General features: G+C 37.1%; 2 protein-coding genes across 4 annotated transcripts; one reads left to right on the top strand and one right to left on the bottom strand.

The window, feature by feature from the left end:
• The first annotated feature begins 1248 nt into the window (after nt 1-1248).
• slc37a4a (solute carrier family 37 member 4a) lies at nt 1249-15628 on the top strand. Of its 3 annotated transcripts, XM_084125718.1 has the most exons (10): nt 1289-1485; nt 3550-3640; nt 3725-3883; nt 6091-6323; nt 9508-9751; nt 10144-10302; nt 12165-12250; nt 12555-12668; nt 12899-13037; nt 13820-15628. In XM_084125718.1, exons 3-10 carry the CDS (start codon nt 3736-3738, stop codon nt 13984-13986), a joined length of 1290 nt encoding a protein of 429 aa, XP_083981844.1. In that variant the 5' UTR covers nt 1289-1485; nt 3550-3640; nt 3725-3735; the 3' UTR covers nt 13987-15628. The 3 variants fall into 3 exon arrangements, with proteins under 3 accessions (XP_083981843.1, XP_083981844.1, XP_083981842.1); XM_084125717.1 differs by lacking the exon at nt 3550-3640 and having other exon boundaries at nt 1249-1481; XM_084125716.1 differs by lacking the exon at nt 3550-3640.
• Nucleotides 15552-18205, bottom strand: trappc4 (trafficking protein particle complex subunit 4). Its single transcript, XM_084125719.1, has 5 exons — nt 18008-18205; nt 17728-17902; nt 17279-17382; nt 16292-16418; nt 15552-16163 (listed from the first exon to the last, which is right to left on the bottom strand). The coding sequence occupies exons 1-5, from the start codon at nt 18180-18182 to the stop codon at nt 16085-16087; spliced, it is 660 nt and encodes a 219-aa protein (XP_083981845.1). The 5' UTR covers nt 18183-18205; the 3' UTR covers nt 15552-16084.
• Nucleotides 18206-19144: the final 939 nt, after the last annotated feature.

Below are 19144 nucleotides of genomic sequence, written 5' to 3'. Positions count from 1 at the left end.
TGCCAAGGTTTGGGTGGATTCAGAGGGATTGTCTCTTTAATACTAAGCTGCCAACAAGTATAAAACAGTCAAATATTATTAAAATTTAAAATAACTTTTTTTAAATTTAAATATTAAAATGTACTGTATTTCTGTGATGGAAAAGCTGAATTTTCAGCATCATTAGCCTACTCCAGTCTTCAGTGTCGCATGATCCTTCGGAAATTATTCTGATATGTTGATTAAGTGCTGTTACATAGTGTGAAATCAAAAAGAAAGGAGAGTTGGATCCAAACGCAGTAAGCTTAATAATAAAATAAACATAATAACAAATCCAACATAGGGAACCGAATGAGTGCACCAAACATATAAACATCCAAAAGGACAAGGAACACAAGAAACTGGGGTTTAATACAAGGGGTATTAACGAGACACACCTGGGAACAATCAAAGAACGAATCAACAAGAAAAACTACAGAGGACTACAAAACATGGTGCAGAACCGGAAATAACATAAAAGTTCACACAAAGGGAACACAGGCTGGGATTATGACAAGTCCTCATGTAACATTTCTTATATCAATGTTGTAAACAGTTGTGCTGCTTAATATTTTTGTGGAATTTTCATTTTTTTGAATTCTTTGATAAATGGAAAGTTCTAAAAGTAACTTTGCAACTACATGTCAACTAACTCTTATTAGAGTAGACTGTTAGTTTAGGGTTTGGGTTAGTAGAATAAGTTGACATGTAGTTGCAAAGTTACTTATAGTCAGGAGAATGTCTGTCGAGGAGCATCAAGTGTTAGCAGATATTAAGCAGACAGTCTACTAATACTCTTATGAGAGTAAGTTGACATTTAGTTGCAAAGTTACTTGTAGTTAGTAGAATTTTTAAAGTGGACCATAAAAATGAAGTGTTACCAAAATATTGTGTTACATTATAAATGTCTTTACTGTCACTTTTGATTAATTGAACACATTCTTGCTGTTAAAAGTATTTATTTATTTTACTCCATTATATTGGTAGTGTACATCATATTTTGTTTATAATTTCATATTATCACTGATCATTTAATGTATAATTTTAAATGACACTATATTTAGCTTGTAAAAACAACTGCATAATTCTGCAATTGTAATTTCAATATTTGCATTTATCCCTCCTTGCCCAGTTTGTGTAAATCCACAATTCATGTAATAAAAGCACTGCAGAACATTTGAACAATGTGATTTTATAAGAGTTAATTTGAGTTGTTACTCTAACTCGTCCGATAGGTGGAAGCAATGGACTGAATTAGGCTACTAGTTTCACCAGTATTTCAGGAATTTACATTTAGCCTACAGCATATAGACGAGATCCACTAATGTCTGACTATAAGAAAAAACATGAACATTTAAGGACCGTGTGTCGGATCGACATGGTTTGGTCGTGGATAAAGGGTTAATGAAAAGTGTTTGCTTGCTGGAAAAAGACACCCGAAAGGCAACCTCTTGTTCACGGAAGTAGGCATGTTATTATTTTCATGATTATCAGTTATCAGATTTTTTTTCCACATTACCCTTCTACTAACCTCTTAACTCACAGAAACGACATTGTTGTAACTTGCAGGTTAGCTAATGGATGATTGTTGTACTGGTTGTGTTGCCACGTTTGCGAGCTGCAGTGTCAAAGCAGCTCACGCGCACTGAGCAGCAGCATTTCCCAACTTTTAACTATTAGTAGGACGAAAAATACCCGTATGTTGTATTACAGTCAGGTCTGCATAATGTTAAACACAAAGCATTTCTGCAAGCAGCAATGTGGCCATAAATGGGATATTATGCTACATTTGATTGAACATACAGTCCCTATGATTTTACATTGCTTATAACGTTTGACCGATACGTGGCGCTATTGCAAAAAAAAAAAAAAAAAAACTGAGATCGTGTTATTCGAGGAGTTCCAAAATAACAACAACAACAACAACAAAAAAAAACTAGGGTTTCATTCATTCAAATTTGGTGGACAGGCTATATGAGAGACCAAGGAAAAATTTGTAGGCTATAATATTTTACATTATTATAAATGCGGACAGACAGTGTTAAGCAGTGTTATGTGTTGATATGGTAAAATACAGCATTGAATGTCAAAATTCAAAATGTTGGAGAGGCAATTTTGGTGCATTCACATTCCCTGCATCTGAATTCCCTGCATTCCCTGCACAGTGACATAGTGCTTAGTGAGCCCACGGGAGAGGAGTTGTGAAAGGCAGTGAAGTGACGCAACTGATCCCATATAGGTCACATGACAGTGACAACAGTCACAAATCAAGTTTCAAACCAAATGTAGTTGCTACTGTACAGTATACGAATCCGGATGCGGCTGAAATATCAAAATATAGTGCCATTCACCAAGTAGAAATTTGTAAATGTGTGAACTGATTTTAGTTTCAGCCTCTATTTATAATGTAGGAGGCGGGACGCTTTAGATTCTAGAGAGCATTTGATTGGACAGAAAATCTAATGAGAGGCTGAAGTGCATAATGATGTCATTAAAATCATTGATCTTATTGGCAGAAGACAAGTTTTTGAATGCTTATATCTTCTAAATGTGAATTTTGTCATTGTTTTGGAGCTCAATAGCTTATAGATAACAGTAAGGCTAACCTATTCATACTAAAAGCCCAAAAACTTCAATTTTAATTTCATGGGGACTTTAACGCGTTACATGCAAAACTGAGTGATGCACACGGTAGGCCTATGATGCGAATGGTGTGGCGTAAGCTTTTAAAATGCAGTCAATAATGCAAATTTGCTGCATTGACCAACAGAAAGCTGCTTCGTTTGAAAGCGACTTCTGTGTGACCTGTGCATCGCTGTACATATATTGCGAAATTTAACCGAAATGTTGCTAATGTGACCACTCCTATTATAGTGGTTTGACCTGGTTTTAGCTAGATTAGCCTGACAAGCTAAAACCTTCCTGATCATCTAAAGAAGAGGCTAAAACCAGTCTGCTAAACCAGCTTTGACCAGGCTTGGACCACACAACTTCTCAGACAGCAACATAGTTCGGACCAGATCCGGCCCACATCTGGTACACGCGCATGTACCAGACGTGGGCTGGATCTGGGCCGACACTATGCTGCTGTCTGGGTTTGGCTGGTTTTACCTTTTTTTTTCTCAGCAGGGAAGTGTTTAAAAGGCTGTAAAATCTACTCCGATTCAAAGCAAGGAATAAATTTAATTCAGCGAGAAAAACATATTTCTAGACTACACAGTTATAATTAGACAACTTTGTGCTGTTGGTGGTGCACATTTGGTGCTTGACCCCTAAAGAGCATTCACAACCATAGTGCAATCTTACACAACACACGCCGCCAATAGTCAAACCTATAAACTGTCACATACAGACCCCTGCGTCAATCATTAAACTCCTCAGATTAGGGGATCTTCAAAAACAACCTCTTCACAACAAGTTTAAGACAACAACAAAGCAGAAATAATAGAAGAAATATTGGCTATAGCAGTCCTGCTGCAAAGGAAACGTTTTAGTATAGTAGAGTACGTAATAGTTTGTCCCATGACACAGTTGTTTGCCGGAGAACGCTCCAAAGATCTCTGCCAGGTTGACCATTAACCCTGCCATTGATTACAGCTCTTTCCCGGACCTCACCACACTTGTGAGTTCATAGCCCTCAGATGCTCCTGGTAACTGTGTCGAGCTGAAGAAGACCCTTACGTTTCCTTCCTTATCATTTTTAAAGTTGTGCCAACCATGGCGAAGAGTGGATATGGCTACTACCGAGCTACTATATTCCTGGCCATGTTTGTGGGCTACACGCTGTATTACTTTAACCGGAAGACATTTTCCTTCGTGATGCCCTCTGTAATGCAGGAGATCCCGCTGGATAAGGATGATCTGGGTGAGCATGTGCAACTAGTAGCTTGTACTTTGTCTTACCTCTCTGTCATGTGCCCACTCATGTTTATAACCTATTACACAATGCATTAAATGGAATTGCAGTAAACGAGTATGATAAACAATGGACAGAAGGCACTAAGGCAGTGATATTCAGTGCGCAAATCATCTTGAAATAAAATAAAAAGCTCCCAAAAGGATTATTATTCAGATTTAGCGGAATATCAACAGAACATAATAAATATATTTGAATAAACAGTACACTACCAGACATTGATAATGTATTTCCTAATAGAGAAAACATCTCATAGACCAATACTATAAAATGACATTATTAAGCAGATGTTATAGATTGCATAAAAAAATCTCTTGATTGATATGCGAGATAAATTCTGTTTTTATTAATTGTTAATTTTCCTCAACAGTACCTTACCTTTCAAATGTTTTTTGTTTTTGTTTTGTTTTTGTTTGTTTTATACTTTTATTCAGCAAAGATGCATTAAATTGATCAAAAGTGACAGTAAATATTTTAAATAAATTCTGTTCTTATGAAATTTATATTCATTAAAGAATCCCCCCCCCCCCAAAAAAAGCAGCACAACTGTTGATAATAATAAAACAACATTGATAATAATAATAAATGTTTCTTGAGCAGCAAATTCTGAATCTGACACTGAAGACTGGAGTAGTGATGCTGAAAATTCAGCTTTGCATCATAGGAATACATTAGCCTGGTAATACCAGACTCTGCTACTTCGCTTTGCTTCGTAGAGAGAGTCTGGAATTCCGTAATAGAAAAACGTTTTCTTTACCGCCTGGGGGCGCTAGTCTGAAGCTTAAAATCATTGGTTACCCGTAAGCCAATCACATAACGTTTGGTTATGGCGTGTGTTATGCGCATGCTCAGCCGCATCTAACTTCCACTGTAAACACATGTATGATGCGAAAACAAAACGAAATACGAAAACGAAATTTCGCATCGAGCGAAATACCAGAGTGAACATGGCTGTGAACGACTTTTGCAGATTATGTGAAGTAAATCTACGCATCCACGGTACAATCAGCGTCTACGTCACGGCTCTCAGCCCGCCCTCTGTTCGTTGATTGGCCGGCTGTTTTCAGGCCGGAGGAAAACGGAAAGCTATGACGCGGTCTCAGACTGAGTACAGAACATAGGTACAGAAGCGAACTGAAATTGAGCGGAAGTACGAAGTCTGACGTAGTCAGGCTAGGAATACATTACATTTTAAAATAGAAAACAGTTATTTTAAATCGTAATAATACTTCACAATATTAATGTTTTACTGTATAAATGCAGCCTTGGTGAGCAGAAAACATGTAAAAATCTTACCAAACCCAAAAAATGTTATGCTAGTGTTCATTATGTTTTCTACATATCTCAAATATTAATTTCCACCCTGTTAGTGTGTATGAAATGCAGGTGTGAAAGATTTAACCGAGACACCGTGACATTGCTTCCCCTGATGTGACATCTTATTTTGAGAAATTCAAATAGAAAAAAGCATCTCATATGTCAATTCTGCTTTTTAGTTGTGATCTTTTTTGTGTTTTATCAACATATCTTGTTTATTCCCACTCATACACATTCCACCCTGTTACATAACATTACCTAACTGAAATTTCATCAAAGAAATCAATTAAATATCAGAAAGTATCAGTTAATATATTACAGATTCACAGATCCACATATCTACGTTGCACCCTGTTAAAAAAAAGATGTATTATGTCTAACAGTCTAGAATATGCAACTGAAATGCATGTTTAGTTTAATTTTTTCTTTCTTTAAATGTCAGTCATGATTATATAAACAAAATATAATAAAAGTAGCAACATTTACACACAAATTTGGCCTGTTATGCCATATTCCATTATCATTCATTTCATACATATGGGCTGATTGAGCTGAACCACAGTGTTATTTTCTGAACAGCAAATAAATTTAACATGTCATGAGATCGACCACATACAACAATATTAAATTGAGTGAGTCTGCATTTGGTGTGTTGCCCCGGATCTACTTTATCAGCACAGTGATTGAATTGCTCTTATCATAAGCCAATGAAGAGTGATAACACATAAAGAATTTCTCTTTTGTCCAATCTTTGCAAACCCATATGTTTTTGAGTGATTCTGAATTGTAATCACTTTCTTCTGAAGTCTAATCAATGTTTATTTATTTGTGCACTGCAGGTCTTATCACTAGCAGTCAGTCGCTGGCCTACGCCATTAGCAAGTTCATTAGCGGTGTGCTGTCCGATCAGATGAGCGCGCGATGGCTTTTCTCTATTGGGCTGTTTCTGGTTGGCGGCATCAACGTGGTTTTTTCTCAGTCCTCCTCGGTGGTGGTGTTCTCAGGCCTGTGGTTTCTGAATGGACTGGGTCAAGGTCTGGGATGGCCACCATGTGCAAAAGTACTACGCAAGGTATGGGTCCATTCCTGTAGTCTATGGACGTGCATTGTACATAGATATACACATTCACAGGTTCTTTATTGGCATCGATGGTTCCATGCAGATCCTTTAACATCCATGGAACCTTTCCATTGCATAAAAAGTTCTTTATAGAGGAAAAAGGTTCTTCAGATTATTAAAATGTTCTTCACACTAAGAAAAAAAATGGTTCTTTTATGGCGCGTTTCCACCGAGCGGTACGGTACGGTACGGTACGGGTCGGTACCCTTTTATTTGCGTTTCCACTGCCAAAAGTTGAGAATGGTACCAAAAAGCCGAACCGTACCGTACCACTTTTTGGGTACCCTTCCGTTGGGGTACCTAGCACAGTGGTACGGTACTAAAAGGTGGAGCTAGACTCACTGCAGGACGTTGATTGGTTGACAGAGAATCGTCACTTGCGCGTGCTACGAGGGGAATGACAACATAAGAAGCGCCATTTTTTTATATACAGTTTAATATAATATACTGTTACTGTGTCACGAAATGTAATTTTAAGAGTTTTTCAGGCGAGAATGTAGTTGTTTAAAGCTCTAATCTGTGGTTTATTTATAAAGATGATTTGTTTTTCCCCGGTTGTGAGATCCATGCGATCAGCGGGCGCTCGGCGCTCATGTTTCCCGGCTGGATGAGCCTTTCCTCGGCTAAGTTAGTTCTTCTGACGTTCGCCGATGACTCCGACGGTAGTGGTTAAACATGAGATATAATTCGTCTTGTGCAGACCTAACGGGCGATCTTTGGTCTCGTGAATATATAATTCATTCCCTGTCAATCGTTTTGACTGAGGGCTAAGTTTAGTTTCATATTATAGGCTATTTGTATTTAACTTTACTGTTGTAATGTTAGACTAGCGCAGCATTTGGACATTTGACTGAATTGTTTGCTTTATTTCTTATTGTATAGCTTCTTGTACCTTTTACTTAAACTTTTATATTGGCTATTATTTATAAAACTGAAATTTTACAAAAAGAAATATGGTTTCTTGTCATTTTCTTATTACAAGATTATCACTGATGTTTATTGCAACATTTGTACAAATGCATATATTGCCTGTAATGTGTAATTTTTTTTATTATTTAAACGAAAAGAGGTAACGTTAGGGTTGTGTTTTAAATCGTTTTGTTATAAATAGAATAACGTATAACGTGCAGTGAATAATCAATATGCGTTGCGCATGAACCACATTTGTGTCCCTATAATGTTTAATTTATTTAAATGAAAACGAAAAGAGGCAGAGTAGTGTTTTATAACATATTTCGTTTTATTGTTGCTTAAATTTGTACATACAGAGTAACAGAGATAACCGGAGTAGCAGAGCGAGCTGAGTGACGCTTTTAAGAACGCGCTGTACCATGTGCATGTAGGAGTGAGTCGCACATGGCAAGTACAAACTTTGCGTACTTAATATTGAGAAAAGCCTAATGTCGGCGCTTGTCTTCTTGTGACAAACATGTCGAGGAGCAAGAACAAGATCTGCTGTATGTCATCCATTGTAGTTTACTATGTTCTTCTTCGCGCGAAAATTACGTCGATCGAAACACCACGCCTATCAAGTAAGGGTACTGTTGGCAGTGGAAACGCTAGCCAGATCATGGTTAACAGACCCGAACCGTACCGTACTGTACCGTACCGTACTGTACTGCTCAGTGGAAACGAGCCATTAACTGTTAGCTGAAAGGTTCTTTGGAGAACAAAAAAGTTTTGCTTTTGAATGAAGTCTCTTTTTCTCATCAAGGCTGCATTTAATTGATAAAACAGTAAAAAAAGTAATATTGTCAAATATATTATAATATGCTTTATTTCTGTGATGGCAAAGCTGTTCATTTTCAACATCATTCAGTGTCACATGATCATTCAAAAATCATTCTAATATGCTGATTTGCTGCTCAAGAAACATTTCTTCTTATTATTATCAATGCTGAAAACGTTGTACTGCTTCATATTTTTTTGAAAGAGTGATAATTTGTTTTTAGACTTCTTTGATGAAAGATAGAGTGTTCAAAAGAGCAGGATTTATTTGAAATAGAGGTAACTCATTACAATGAGGTTAATTCGCAAAAAAATTGCAAAAACTGTTCATTGTTAGCTCAGGTCCATTAAATAATATTAACAGCTAAAACTTTTGATTTTAATGTATTAGTAAATGTTGAAATTAACATTTAAGATTGATTCATGCTTTAGAAGTATTTTTTATTGTTAGTTCATGTTAACTAATGTTAAAGGGATAGTTCACCCAAACACCCAAGATGAAGGTGTCTTTTTTTCTTCAGTAAAACAGTAAAGAAGATTTTTAGCTGAAACCGTGGTCCTTGGTGATTCATATAATGCAATAACTCAGAAAGTAAAAAAACACATACAGGCAAAACAAAATGAATACCCGTGACTCCTGGCGATACATTGAGGTCTCATAGAGCGAAACGATCAGTTTTTGCAAGAAACTGAACATTATTTATTTAACGGTTTAAATTTATTTAAACCTCACTCCCATGGCCTCAAGAAGCGCACTAGCGACTGATGCTGTCAGCTGCGGTCTTTAGCATCCTTGTTAGCGTGCCCACCTCACACGCTGGAGACCCTGGTTCGAATCCCGCTCGGGTTGGGTAGGGTCGGTTATATTTGGTTCCGTGACCCGGATGGGAGTAAAGTTAAGGGGGGGTGAGTGTAACATAGGCCAGTAAGAGCTGTGTGTGTAAACCTCACTCCCCTGGTCTCAAGAGGTGCGCTAGCGACCGGCACTAGAGGCTGCGGTCTTTAGCGTCCTTGTTAGCACTCTGCCTCCCACTGCGGAGACCCTGGTTCTGATCCCGCTCTGAGCGGGTCGAGTAGGACCAGATACATTTATAATGTTGTTACCTGGCTGTAATCCACAGCCTCTGCAAACAGTCCTGAGCGTGTTCATGGCAGTCGCATAATGACACCTACATCATGGATGGCCTAAAGTAAATTAACAGCAAATTGAAAAAAAACCCCGTAACTATCCCTTTAACAAATGAAAACTTATGGTAAAGTATTACCGAAACAGAATTTTTTGTAATATTATAAATTTCACATATTGTCACTTTTGTAGTTTAGTTTATTGTCACAGTGTAGTTTATATAATACCTATGTATTTCAGATTCAGTACTACATATAAAATTGAATTGATTTGTTTCAATAGTGGTTTGAGCCATCTCAGTTTGGGACCTGGTGGGCAGTGCTGTCCTGTAGTATGAATTTGGCTGGGGGTCTGGGGCCCATAATTGCCACACTGATGGCCCAAAGCTACAGCTGGAGGTCCACGCTGTCCATCTCCGGCCTGACCTGTGTGGTCATGTCCTTCTTCTGCCTGCTCATTATCCGAAATGAGCCCAGTGAAGTCGGCCTGCCTAATATTGAAGCTGGTGCAAAGAAAGGCAAAGGAGGTATGAAGACTTCACAATCCTCATGCATGTGCATTTTATATCAGTAGGAAATAGGTTACATTAAGGAATTAAAACGAGATGGGAATGCTGCTTCATGTTGTATTAATTCCCCATACTCAGTTGTCTTTGCTCTGACTGGTTTTGCTTATATAGGTCATTGCTGTTCTATGACGTTGTGGAAGTCTGCATTAGATCAAAGGTTTCACTCACTAGTTCTTTGACGAATGAACTATTGGACCAAAACAGAGTACAAAGGGGTGTTTTACTGTGTCTGTGTGTTAATTCATGTTTTTTCTGTCGAAGGTCACTTACGTTGAACCAATGGACTTTTCTGTCTCTCCTTCAATGACAGTTGTAGATTTGATCCATCTGGTCTCTACCTTTGATTTCAGGTTCCAGCAAAAATGAAAGCACCTTCAAAGAGTTCATCTTTTCTCCCTATCTGTGGGTGTTATCGTTGGGCTATCTGGTGGTGTTTGGGGTGAAGACTGCTTACACTGACTGGGGACAACTTTTCCTCATCCAGGACAAGGGCCAGTCAGCACTAATGGGTACTGTGTGTGGTCCAAAGTATTTGGTTTTTAGGCTTCAAATGTGACCTGATGAGGGTCTTAAAGGTGTGGTAGCTTGTTTCCTCAATGGAATAAAAAACTAATAAAGGTAATTGAGACTTTTTATCATGCAATTCTGAGTTTATATCGCACAATTGCAAGATGTAAACTCACAATTCTATAAGAAAATTGCAAGAAAAAACTTAACATAATTGTGAGATGAAAAAGTCGCAATTACCTTTTTTATTTTTTTATTTTGTGGTAAAAAAAAAAAAAAAAAAAAAAGCAGATTTGCAAGAAGTACACTTTGAATTCCGAGAAAGTCAGAATTGCTAGATGCAAACAGATTTATGAGAGAAAAAGTCTCAATTGTGAGATGTAAACTCAGAATTATGAGGAAAAAGTCAGAATTACGAGATGTAAACTCAGAATTATGAGGAAAAACCTTTGAATTGTGAGATGTAAACAGATTTATGAAAGAAAAAAAGTCAGAATTGCGAGATATAAACTCAGAATTATGAGGAAAAACGTTTGAATTGCAAGATGTAAACAGATTTATGAGGGAAAAAGTCAGAATTATGAGATGTAAACTCAGAATTATGAGGAAAAAGTCAGAATTACGAGATGTAAACTCAGAATTATGAGGAAAAAGTTTGAATTACGAGATGTAAACTCAGAATTATGAGGAAAAACTTTTGAATTACGAGATGTAAACTCAGAATTATGAGGAGAAAGTTAGAATTACGAGATGTAAACTCAGAATTATGAGGAAAAACTTTTGAATTACGAGATGTAAACTCAGAATTATGAGGAGAAAGTTAGAATTACGAGATGTAAACTCAGAATTATGAGGAGAAAGTTTGAATTACGAGATGTAAACTCTGAATTATGAGGAAAAATGTTTGAATTGTGAGATGTAAACAGATTTATGAAAGAAAAAATGTCAGAATTGTGAGATATGAACTCAGAATTATGAGGAGAAAGTTAGAATTACGAGATGTAAACTCAGAATTATGAGGAAAAACTTTTGAATTACGAGATGTAAACTCAGAATTATGAGGAGAAAGTTAGAATTACGAGATGTAAACTCAGAATTATGAGGAAAAACTTTTGAATTACGAGATGTAAACTCAGAATTATGAGGAGAAAGTTAGAATTACGAGATGTAAACTCAGAACTATGAGGAAAAAGTTTGAATTACGAGATGTAAACTCCGAATTATGAGGAAAAATGTTTGAATTGTGAGATGTAAACAGATTTATGAAAGAAAAAATGTCAGAATTGTGAGATATGAACTCAGAATTATGAGGAAAAAACATTTGAATTGTGAGATGTAAACAGATTTATGAGGGGAAAAAAGTCAGAATTGCAAGATGTAAACTCAGAATTATGAGGAAAAACGTTTGAATTGTGAGATGTAAACAGATTTTTGAGGAAAAAAGTCAGAATTGTGAGATGTAAACAGATTTATGAGGGAACAAATTTGAATTGTGAGATATAAACAGATTTTTGAGGAAAAAAGTCAGAATTGTGAGATGTAAACAGATTTATGAGGTTAAAAAAGTCAGAATTGTGAGATGTAAACAGATTTATGAGGTTAAAAAAAGTCAGAATTGTGAGATATAAACCTTTTTAATTTTTTTATTCTGTTGCCAAAACAAGCTTCCAAGATAGGTGCAGCTTTTTGTACTATGAAGACATTTTCAGTTCTAAAAGTTAAAGTATGTTTTGATAGATACTTTCATAATACAATTTTATTTTATATTTCTCTTGACATGTCCTCTTTAAGAAATAGCCTGCTAAGTGTGTGATGAGACTTTTGGGTTATGGACAAAAATGTGTATTGCTGCTGATTTTCACAGGCAGTTCCTTTATGAGTGCCCTGGAGATGGGAGGACTGCTGGGTAGCTTAGCCGCAGGATTCCTGTCAGACAGGGCCGTTTCAAAGGTGACCAATATTCTACCAATATCTATTTAAATGAAATCCAAATACCATGCATGACAAACAATGAGCCATAAAGTATGACCACAATATATATATTTTTTCCCATGATTTTTTGATGAATAGAGTTCAAAAGAACAGCATTTATTTGAAAATAAAATCTTTTGTAACATTGTAAAAGTATTTACTGTCACTATTGATCAATTTAATGTGTCCTTGCTGAATAAAAGTACTAAATTCTTACTGACCTCAAACTTTTGAACAGTAGTGTATCTAAAGTGGTGGATTTTTCTCTCTCTTGCATTTGCAGCATGGATTGCGTCTGTATGGAAACCCTCGCCATGGGCTCTTGCTCTCCATGATGGCGGGGATGTGTGTCTCCATGTACCTCTTCCGCACTACTGTCACAGCACACAGCTCAAATGTAAGTTCAGTATCTTTACACAAATCTGACAGATAATATTGATGACTCATCCTGTACTACACATATTTTTGTCCAATCAAATGCTTCTAGTAGAGAATGTCCCTCCTCCTAGTACCACCTTCCAATGACTAGCAATTAGCAAATTATGTTGTGACAAACAAACAAATAAAAAATGACAAACCTGCCCAAACTGGTTTCTGGTACTGGTTTCATTATAATTTTATACACAGGTCTGGGTTCTTTTGTTGGGTGCTGCTTTTGGCTTTTCCTCTTATGGACCGATTGCCTTGTTTGGAGTTCTTGCGAATGAAAGCGCTCCATCGAACTACTGTGGAACCTCTCATGCCATTGCTGCCCTGATGGCAAACGGTGACCATTTTCTCCATTTTATTTCATAGTCCTTTTGCTTTTGCTGCGTAAAAAAGTATGTTTTTATCTGTCAGCTACTTAAAGAATACAATAAGCAGTAATAACATCAGTGTTAGGACTTTTATTCTGCGTTTTCTAGAGTATGTATTCTATTAGCATTAGGATTGGGTATCGTTTGAATTTTAACAATTCCGATTCTGCTTATTGATTATGATTCCTAATTTCGATTCCAAAAAAAACAAACCATTTCAGTGTAGCTGCTGTATAAGGAACTTTTGCCTATGGTTTAAAATTACCATAGCAAAAACAACTCGCCTAACAAATATAAATGTCAAGCATTATTAAAGACAAGTAAACAAATAAACAAATCAGCAATCGCACAATTTTAGGCTGCTGTCACTTTAAGAGCTGCATGGATCCAATATACTGTTACACATGTGTGTTTTTTTTCCAGTTGTTTACATAGACTTAAGACGCTGTGTTTACGAGGATATTTTGACTTAACTTTGTGTGTATTTGTCCGTTCAAGTGCAAAAAACCCCGAAGAGTCAGTATAAGAGGCGGCTTTCTGTGAGCACGCTTTGAATGTGTGCAGCACAGAAAACAGTGTGCGGGTCTTCTTGCGCTTGAATGGTTTAAAGTCATGTTAGAGGAATCAATAAGATGAATCGAATTAGTATCCGATTCCCAACCCAAATTAGCGTTCCAAAAGTGGTTACATTTACATAGCCAGTTGCCTATTTCAAAGAATACTAATGTGCTTGTGTTTGTTTTACCCGCAGTTGGCGGTTTCCTGTCAGGGTTGCCATTTGGCACCATTGCTAAACACTACGGCTGGAACACAGCATTCTGGGTAGCAGAAGTAGCCTGTGCCGTCACCACAGTCGGATACTTCCTGCTCCGAAATATACGCACAAAGATGGGAAGCGTACCCAAGAAAGATGACTAAACAGAGTATTTAGGCTAAATGTCTTTTCACTTGTTTTTAAGATACGGTATAAAGGGCACAATGCAAAATTGCTGAAAATGTCTAGGATTTACCTTTTGTGTTTATGAAAAATGGATGAATTCAATGTGAATATCTATTCCCAAGATATTACATTATATTTTTTACCAATGTACAAAATAGGATACCATGTTGTGTCACTTTCAGAAGCACATTAGCCGCGTTTCCACTGTCGGGCCAGGGCCAGTCGCGTTTCCACTGTCACTTCCGGGGCTTGATCGGGGCTTCCTCAGGGCCAACGGCCAGGATTTCTGGCCTGTCGAATACCTTGGGCCAAAGCGGGCCAGCTCGGGTTAGAGGAGTGGTTACGAACAGAGGCGGAGTTTACCTGAGTCTGGAGACGGCAGCGCCGGATGATTCTGTCAGCATTAAAGACTTTTAAAATAATTTAACTCGCGTTCATGTTTGAATGTCTTCTGTTTGTGATGCAAAAGACTATGCGCGCTAACATTACCATAGTAAACATAGTAAACGCTTGAAGATACGCATAGTAAAAAAAACAGTGAACGCTTGAAGAAATCAGACCAATCATAAAGGCTATCATGTTTTTATTTTATCTGTCAGTAGCCTACGTCTCGTCTCTTTATACCGGACTATCATAAAATAAAGCAACTTTTTTTTTCGGGAGCTTCCTCTGTTTCTCTGACTGAAAATATCTGTATGGGAGTCGAGAGAGTGCTAAAGCTCCTCAGGTCGTATTTTTGGTGCCATATATTTGTAGAAATTATCATTCTCTCTAAATGTGATGTATTATGTCCTGTAACCAAATAAACAGAAACAGACGCGACTGAAGAAGTAAGTGTGTCCTCTTTCTTTTGTGAAATAGACCTAACGGTAATTTATTTCTGAGTGACTAATGTGCAGTTTTGACATAAATTAATTCATTATGATCAATGTATCACGTTTTATTGTAAACCTGAGGTAAAACATCGATGCTTGGGTTTTAAATATTCAAGTAAACAACAAAAATGGCAGCAAACGGCCGCTTTTATCATGTTTGTTTTCAACGCTGTTTCCAGTGATTTCTGATTAGTTTTCTGATAAAACTTACATTTGTTGGTGAAATGATGGGTTAGTGTGACGTTGTTCCAGAGAGGCATGTTACGGGCGTGTTTTATAATGAAGCGCTGTGGAGCTTCTGGCCCGACAGTGGAAACGCAGGCCCGGTGCTATTAGCCCGGCACGGCCCGTTTAAAGCCCTGGCTCGCACTGGCCCGACAGTGGAAACGCGGCTATTGTTATTTATTCTGTTCATTTTTAAAAACGGATAACAGTATTTTACATTGTTCATTTTACTTGCATTCCAGAACTCAATAATGAATTGTTTAATAAGGCATGTTTAAGCCATTTCTTTAGTGGTTTTAAATGACTGCCATTAAATCAGTTAGAATAACATTTATTTCTTGTACTTTTCATCCGTTTCAGAGCTTTAACTGGTCCTACCTCTGTATCTGTAGTATTACACAATCATGTAATGTGTGTGATGAAATTCGTGACCTAACCATAAGTTGTATCATGTGACTGTTTAATGCACAATGAAAGCACAATGAAATGAGTTTATATAAATAAAAGATTTACATATTCATGATATTATTGTTTGACCTTCTTTTAAACTTTTGGACTGAAAGGATCCGAGATACAGTAGACTTTTTTTATATTCTGTTGACAGAACGCAAATTACAAGTAAATTTAATTTCATTTGGACAGACACCAATAAAAAAAAAAACTATGAAACGTATTGAGCATGTTGAGTCCCTCCATCTTGTTTAGAAGTTCTGCGCAAGATCACATTACAAACTTAAACTGTAAACATGTACATTATTTACAAAGGTTATGTCTCACTGTAAATGTGGGACTTAATTTCAAAAAAGAGCCAGTTACAGTGGTCTTAAACTGAGTTAAATCATTTAAGCTTGAGAAAAAAGCCTGGAAAGGGTGGAAATCCTTATGCCAGCAACGCATTCATTTCTCTGGACAGGTTTGACTGCAGAACTTCTGGAGATCCTGTCAGGTGGATGAACACGCTCAATGCAAGTCCAGTTCAGGATCCGGGTCCAAATGTCCCAGCTTTCTCTGCTATTTCCAGAGCCATCTTTAGGTTTTGGTCAAAAAGCTCACATCTGAAAGAAATCATACATTATTATTTTTTTGTTATACACAACCCTTGTTGCATCAAATACTAGCATCAAATTGAACTGCATGCAAAGCTCATAAAATCTATAATGTTTGTAATAATAAAAAAAAACACCTGATAGGCATCTCTAAAGAGTAGAAAGGATTCTTCAGCGCAAAGTCTGAGTAGATTTCATAAATCTTTCTTAGGAGGGCATCGATGCCAGACTGCCGAGGGTCTGCCAATACAATGAACTTTATACCTGCAAAAATACAAACAAAAAGTTCTGTCAGTCTCACTGGTTTTGTTTGGCACCAAATTAACACACCATTCTATGACTTAAAGGTGCAGTAAGCGATTTCTGAGAAACGCTGTTGAAACTGGATCGGACCGAGCAGCACAACACACTTGCAGCCAATCAGCAGTAAGGGGCGTGTCCACTCATGATGGGGAGGAGAGAGAGTGAGCCAATCAGCAGTAAGGGGCGTGTCCACTCATGATGGGGAGGAGAGAGAGAGGGAGATTTAAAGAAAGCCTGTTATAAGAGAGATGGCTGAGAGACATTACAAAAGAGAAAAGCTCAGAGGAATATCATTGGCAAAAGAAGAATTATGATCAGACAAGAGCTTTAGGACACGCGTTAATATTAGAAAAGCTTTCCAGCGCTGGAGAGACTGAAGCGGGAAGGCCTGAAAACGGATGCAGAGGTTGTGTTGTTTGTGCTCCATACGTGAGTAACATTGGTTTTGCGGTTTCACAGAAACAAGATATGCTGTTGTTGTAATGTTAGCTGTAGTTACAGGACAGTTTTGAGGGTCATTTGTCTGGAGCTGCTGACGACTAACAACCAACTCTTGCTTGTACTCTTGTGTGCTGTATGTTCATTTTTTTGTCCTTCCTTGTCATTCGTTCATCATTTTCGCGAAGCATTATTTTGCTTCGCTTCAGCTATGATAAAGAGACATCCACTCTTGCATTGCGTGTTCTTGAATTTTGGGGGCGGAGCAATGAAGGGAGGGGTGTGTTTGTTTGGGTTGATTTCAAATATCAACAGTGTTTCTCAGAAATCGCTTACTGCACCTTTCATATAATTTTGTCATTTCAACAAGAGAGAAAATAGACCTGTGAGTGTTTGAAAGCAGTGCAGTTTAAACATATCCGTCTCCAGCATTTCAATACCAGAGCTGCCAACTTCAGGCGACAACTGTGATCCAATGGCAAACAGCCTTAGAAAAGACAGGAAAAGACACATCTAATAAAAACAAGTCAGTTTCAATATACATAACAGCATTTTGATGAAAAGTTTATGGTTGCTATGCTTCTGATTATGTTTTATCTATATATCGTACTACTGTTCACAAATTAAAAGTCAGTCAGTTTCTTTTAAAAATTATAACGTTGCAAAGCACTTCTATTTTAAAATAAATGCTGTTCTTAACAATAATAAGAACAATAAAAATATCTCTGATATTATGCGGATGCCTTTTGTGTTTCAATGAAGAAAGTAAGTCATACAGGTTTGAAACAACATACAATAAAAGTGAAATCTCTATTTAAGGAAATCTACTCACGAGTGAAACATTGAGGCCAGCATGAGTTTCTCATTGGACGAGAGTCTCTGTCGGCCGAATTTGATGGACACTGGATAGTTAGCAGGATCTTTCAGATATTCCTGTATCTCCTTCCCTTCAGCCGTGTACTTGCCATTCACATCCACTCCGTTAATGGAAAGAAGCGCGTGACCGACTGCACAAAAGAAAACAATTCATATAATTCACAAGAAAAGAAGGTGAACTGACCTACAAATGTGTATTAATACATGGGATGGTTTGCAGACACATAAACACGCACCTCTGATCCCGTCCCGCTGTCCGAATGACACAACTACCTTCTCATCGTGAATCTTTAAAACTAAATCAAGAGGAAAGCTGAACGTTTTTTCCACTTCAGTTCGAGGTACATAATTATCGTATTGGTAGATGAGTCCACCAGCCTTATTGACAACATATACACTGAAGATCGCCATTTTCTTCCTGTCAATGGGGCAGTCATGTGACTTTGTGGCGTGAAACATTTAAAAAAGAGTAAACAGGCAGACAATGCAAGACCGCATACATACATTTTATTTTAAATATAACAATAGTATTATCGTGCAGTATTTTTTGTAAAGGGTTTAATTAATGTGTTTATAGTTTGATTTTGGAAACTACATTTCCCATAAAACCCTGCCCACCGAGCGCACTGATTGGCCAAGGCTTATATTTTATTTCCAGCATCTTTCCTGTAATAATTATCTTATTTTAACGTATTTCATTTATCATTAAATTCCAGTATCATTCTTATTACGGTGTAAATTATTATCCAAACCGCTAGTGAAGAAGATTAAGGAGAAAGCGCTGTCACATGGTACCCGTTACTTTCCTCCGCGCTTTCAGGATGGACTAATCACGGTGGTTTCTGATGAGTCATAATAAAGATTTAATTTAAAATATATATTTTGTGCCCATTTAAATTTCGATTCAGTGGCCAATCTTTAATTCGTTATTTTTTTTTAACGTTTTAATGTTCACATGTTAAAGACTTAACACAATATACATGCAGTTTGAATTGAGATTCGTGTTTCTGAGCTCCCACGCGCCCTCTGGAGGCAATGTAAACTTTCGTGGGAATAGTGACGAACTATCAGAACATTCCTAACAGATAACTTAACTATCTAAGTGAAATATGTAAATAATCTCAGTTATGAATAGTTATATAATACTTAGCTATAGTAATGCTGAACATTCAATGTAAGTTCAGAAGGCTATATAAAGATTTTGAATGGTCTTGTTTATAAAGCAAAAGACCATGTCTACACGAAGAAAGACGACAAGACACTCATCCGATGACCTCCTGTTCTTCATGCCCTGAATCGTGTTCTCTGAGCAGAGATAAAAGAGCAAATTATGAAAAAAACTTAACGAACAGGTAAGTTACTTTTCAGGTAGG

The sequence above is a fragment of the Abramis brama genome (assembly GCF_963993115.1).
Source record: "Abramis brama genome assembly, chromosome: 10".
Lineage (NCBI taxonomy): Eukaryota > Metazoa > Chordata > Actinopteri > Cypriniformes > Leuciscidae > Abramis > Abramis brama.
Note: the sequence above shows the minus strand (reverse complement) of the source record. Positions and strands in the feature narration are given on the sequence as shown.

Excerpts from the sequence above, each read along its gene's own strand:
- slc37a4a (XM_084125717.1), top strand. The coding sequence starts at position 3,736 with ATGGCGAAGAGTGGATATGGCTACTACCGAGCTACTATATTCCTGGCC. Across the intron at positions 3,884-6,090 it reads GCTGGATAAGGATGATCTGG|GTCTTATCACTAGCAGTCAG; the intron begins GTGAGCATGTGC and ends TGTGCACTGCAG. Across the intron at positions 12,251-12,554 it reads CAGACAGGGCCGTTTCAAAG|CATGGATTGCGTCTGTATGG; the intron begins GTGACCAATATT and ends TTGCATTTGCAG.
- trappc4 (XM_084125719.1), bottom strand. The coding sequence starts at position 18,182 with ATGGCGATCTTCAGTGTATATGTTGTCAATAAGGCTGGTGGACTCATC. Across the intron at positions 16,419-17,278 it reads CTGCTTTCAAACACTCACAG|GTATAAAGTTCATTGTATTG; the intron begins GTCTATTTTCTC and ends GTATTTTTGCAG. Across the intron at positions 16,164-16,291 it reads TCTTTAGAGATGCCTATCAG|ATGTGAGCTTTTTGACCAAA; the intron begins GTGTTTTTTTTT and ends GATTTCTTTCAG.